This window comes from Epinephelus moara, chromosome 19 (genome assembly GCF_006386435.1).
Source record: "Epinephelus moara isolate mb chromosome 19, YSFRI_EMoa_1.0, whole genome shotgun sequence".
Taxonomy (NCBI): Eukaryota; Metazoa; Chordata; class Actinopteri; order Perciformes; family Serranidae; genus Epinephelus; species Epinephelus moara.
This window is the reverse complement of record NC_065524.1, coordinates 4,346,636-4,350,523: the sequence shown is the minus strand read 5'-3', so window position 1 is coordinate 4,350,523 and position 3,888 is coordinate 4,346,636. Positions and strand designations below refer to the sequence as shown.

The window sequence follows — 3,888 nt, the reverse complement described above, 5'->3', positions numbered from 1 at the left end:
TCTCAAACACGGAGGTCTCCCTCTCCGCTGAGCACCCACGGCGCACGCCCGGCCTGTTAAATAGCTTGTAACCATAACAACTGTGTGACACAAACTCAGTGCTTTAGTAATTAAATAATGTCGGGCTCGGTCGGTTCTGACAGAAATAGGTGCCACACTCTAATGGAAATGCACGTGACGTTTTTTTTTTTTTTTTTATAATCTAGGAACCGTTTGCAGGAACCGTTACTCTAAATGTGATGGAACCGGTTCCGGAACCGGAACTTTGGACCCGGTTCCAAAAAAGAACCGGATCCGGATCCCAACCATAGGCATCAATAAAATTTACATATCTGAGACGGGAAAATGTGTTTTAATATTTTTTTTTTATCCTTTTCTTTTTTTTTTTTACCAATTTTTTCCATTTATTCCTGTTGTTGCTAATTTGCATCATACCTAAATGTATATCTCTCCTATGTGCTAAAAAGAAATTAACAATCTCGAATTAATTTAGCATCAGCTTGAAAGCAAAAGCACATATAATTCTTTTTTTTATATAATTGTAAATACATTCAGGCATCAAGGGGATAAAGGGACTGTTAATTTACACACGTGCCTGTATTTTTTTTTTTTACTATAATAACCACACACATATATATATATACGCACATGTGCAAATTAACAGTCCCTTTATGCCAAAAGTCGTAAAGAAAGCAACGGAAGAACATTTAATAAATCCCTGGGGGGTGGGAGTGGCAGTGGTAGGGCAGAAATCTGAGAGCAGAAATTCCGCAAGTGCACAGAAGCAGTTTGAGCATGAGGAGAAAAACCGAAGCTCAAGCAGGAAATCTGTGCGAGCAACATGGTATCTGAGTGCGAGCAACATGGTATCTGAGTGCGAGCACACAGTTTGAGCAGAAACAGAGTAGATCTAAGCGCAAGCAGAGGCTATTTGAGTGTGAGGGCAGGGTTTGAGGGACAATATTACAAAATCTGAACGTGAAATCAATAAATAATGCTCTCATACTGATTTACCACTCTCTTGAATAGAGACAGGGATAAAGTCATAACTAGGCCACAAGCAGTTGAGAATGGAGCGCTCCTCTGCGAAGTTCAAAAGTTCCTCCACAGATCTCTTTATACAAGTACCTCAAGCCTCCTTTATTTATTTATTTTTTGCCTTTATTCACTGATGTAACGTTTTTGTTATTTATTTTTTGCCTTTATTCACTGATGTAACGTTTTTGTCCCAATATTTTGTGTGATATCTTTGTATATTTCTTCAATAATAATAATAATAATAACAATAATAATAATAATAAAGAAATTAAAATAAAAAAAACTTGGCTTCCGGGTCATGCAATGTGTGAGAGATGAAAATATTTAAAGTGTATGAAGGGCCTGAATCCCAGCCCGTTATCCGTTTTTTCCATTTTCCATTTAAACAGAAAATCGGAAATCGGAAAATGAGTCGTTATCCGTTTTTTCATTTTGGGTCTGGAAACAAATATTGAAAAAACAAGTCATTATTTTGTTTTTTTCATATTTGGTTTTATTTTGAAAAACAAATGAACGAATGATACAAGGATTAGCAGCATAGACGCTGAAGAAGAGCATGAGCACGACCATGAACAGGCTGAGTTGGTAGCAAAAAAAACCAACAACATCTATTATATGGCGATACTTTAGATTCATGTACGGCAATGTTTAACAGAAAGATGTGCTGTATAAAACTTAAAAAGTTTTAAAGTCGCCATGTCCCATGCAACACGACCAATCTATATCAGCACTTGAGACAGCACAGAGAAAATAGGAAGAATGCATGCGAGAGAAAGCCGAGCCATGTAACGTTAAAGACAAGAGAGACAACTGAAAGCCGCCAGAGCCTCATAAAACAACAAAGCACAATTACGCAAACATCCATAAGTGTCACGCCATATGACAAGACCTCAAAGAGACACAGGAAAGTCACGGACTCCATAACAAACTATATAATAACAAATGAAAAACTGAGCAATTTTGCTCGGGATTCGTCCAACTTGACATGCTGCTGTGTTGTGTTACGGCCTATTCACTCGCTGGAATTTGTAATTTAGGTGACAACGCCTGAACGCAACACAGGCATCTAAGTGTGTACAGTGCCGTGCTGCGCTGCTGTGCGAGCAGCGTGTTTGACTGTGCATAACAGCAGTCTGTTGATGGTCATTTACACACTGTCCATAACAATAACTATGTCCGGTCAGTGCCCCCCTAATATAATGTAGGGGAAACACTGAATCAAGCGAGAAGACTCATGATACTCATGAAACAAAGAATGCATTGATGGTTAGTCTACTGCATCCTTTTATCCCCAAGGCATCCGAGGTAAGATCTGTTTTTCCCAAACATTTTTTCTAATTTTCCTGAGACGACGGGTGCTGTTAACCTTGAGCCCTGTTTTTTAGCCTGCACAACATTGATTTGACACAACAGAAAAACATCGCCCGCTGCCATTAATGAATGTAATCCTACTTGCCGAGAGGCTGATGGCAGTCAAAAAGGCAAATATCAGCTGACGCCGATGTGCGACCGTTTAATCTGTGCTTCACTTCGGTTACCCTCGTCTTCCCAACCCTGTCTATGGAACACAGTCCAAAGTCCAATGGGTGGTGTTCTCTGTGTCAGCAGGACAATGTATGTGGGACTGTGTTAAAATAAACTACAGCGTGGGTGTTCATGATGTCGCCCAGTGCAATGGTGTGACTTACTGATGTGTTTTTAATGGTCTTAGACAACAGTGCCACAGAGGAAGAAGCTATAGCTGGCTTTGGATACACACAATACTTGTTAGTAATTGTTGGTGTGGGTATTTTCGTGGAACTTGTTGTTGATAAAAATATAAAAATACCAACACATGGGAAAACAGGAATTATACTTACACTGCTGGAGGCACTATGGCGGTGGACATCTGCATGGTTTTCAGCACTATTCAAATCTCCAATAAACTCCTCACATTTCTGGCAGTAAAACCCAATTACTGGTGTCAGAAAACTCAATCCTGCAACATGTAAAGAAAGGTAGTGAAACATATGGAGAATTTTAGTGTATGGAAGACACTAAAAACAACAGGAAACATAGCCTTGTCATTAAAGAAAATTGCTTTACCATCCTGTTTCAACAATCCTTCCAGTTCTTTCATCAAGGATTCCATTTTATTTACTCGGAATTGTTTCTCATTCTTTCTTTCCTCATCGTCACCTGCCTTGGAAACACGATTGACAGTTTCAAAATTAAATAGTTTTGCCAGTCTTTGACGCATTACACTTAATCACTCAGATGTTGAATAGCCAGTGATGCATCTTGGAAATCACTTACCTTGGGTTTAGCAGAGGATGTCTGAGATGTGCCACTGCCATCACTTTTTTCCCGTTTCTCCTTTGTTGCTTCAGAGAGAAAGAATAACATAATCTTGTATTTGTATTCGTCAAAAGCAAAGAACAATAAAGACAGAGAAGCTAAATCATCAAGCCAGGTGACATCAGACTCCAACTTACTGGGCACACCTCTCTGTTCAGCTGTCACAAAATGACAGCTGCACAAAAACAGATCCAAAATCAACTTGAGACAACTTATGATTCCAAATGAGACAGCAAAGGCACACCAAAATATATATTACCTTCTCGCACACATCTGACTTTACTAATCAGCAGACGTGTTTACATCAGGTGACTTCTTAATCATTGAGCCTGGTGGTGTCCAACTTTATTTATTGTCAAGAAATCCCATAATAAGATCAAAACAACAATGTGTTATACTATATACATATACACACACATATCTATATATATATATATACACACACATATCTATATATACATATATATATATATATATATATATATATACACATATATATATATATATATATAT

The 3,888-nt window shown here is 38.2% G+C and overlaps 2 protein-coding genes across 3 annotated transcripts in view; both read right to left on the bottom strand.

Moving 5' to 3' along the window:
* borcs7 (BLOC-1 related complex subunit 7) overlaps positions 1-3,888 on the bottom strand; it is a 1,032,483-nt gene that overhangs the window by 719,447 nt on the left and 309,148 nt on the right. The window lies entirely within an intron of this gene.
* Positions 1-3,888, bottom strand: part of si:ch211-195b21.5 (uncharacterized) — a 39,081-nt gene that overhangs the window by 7,234 nt on the left and 27,959 nt on the right. The window contains exons 5-7 of the mRNA XM_050070682.1: positions 3,334-3,401; positions 3,124-3,220; positions 2,898-3,016 (exon numbers count right to left, since the gene is read on the bottom strand). Of these exons, the coding sequence (XP_049926639.1) occupies positions 2,898-3,016; positions 3,124-3,220; positions 3,334-3,401 (284 nt within the window). The remainder of the gene's footprint in view (positions 1-2,897; positions 3,017-3,123; positions 3,221-3,333; positions 3,402-3,888) is intronic.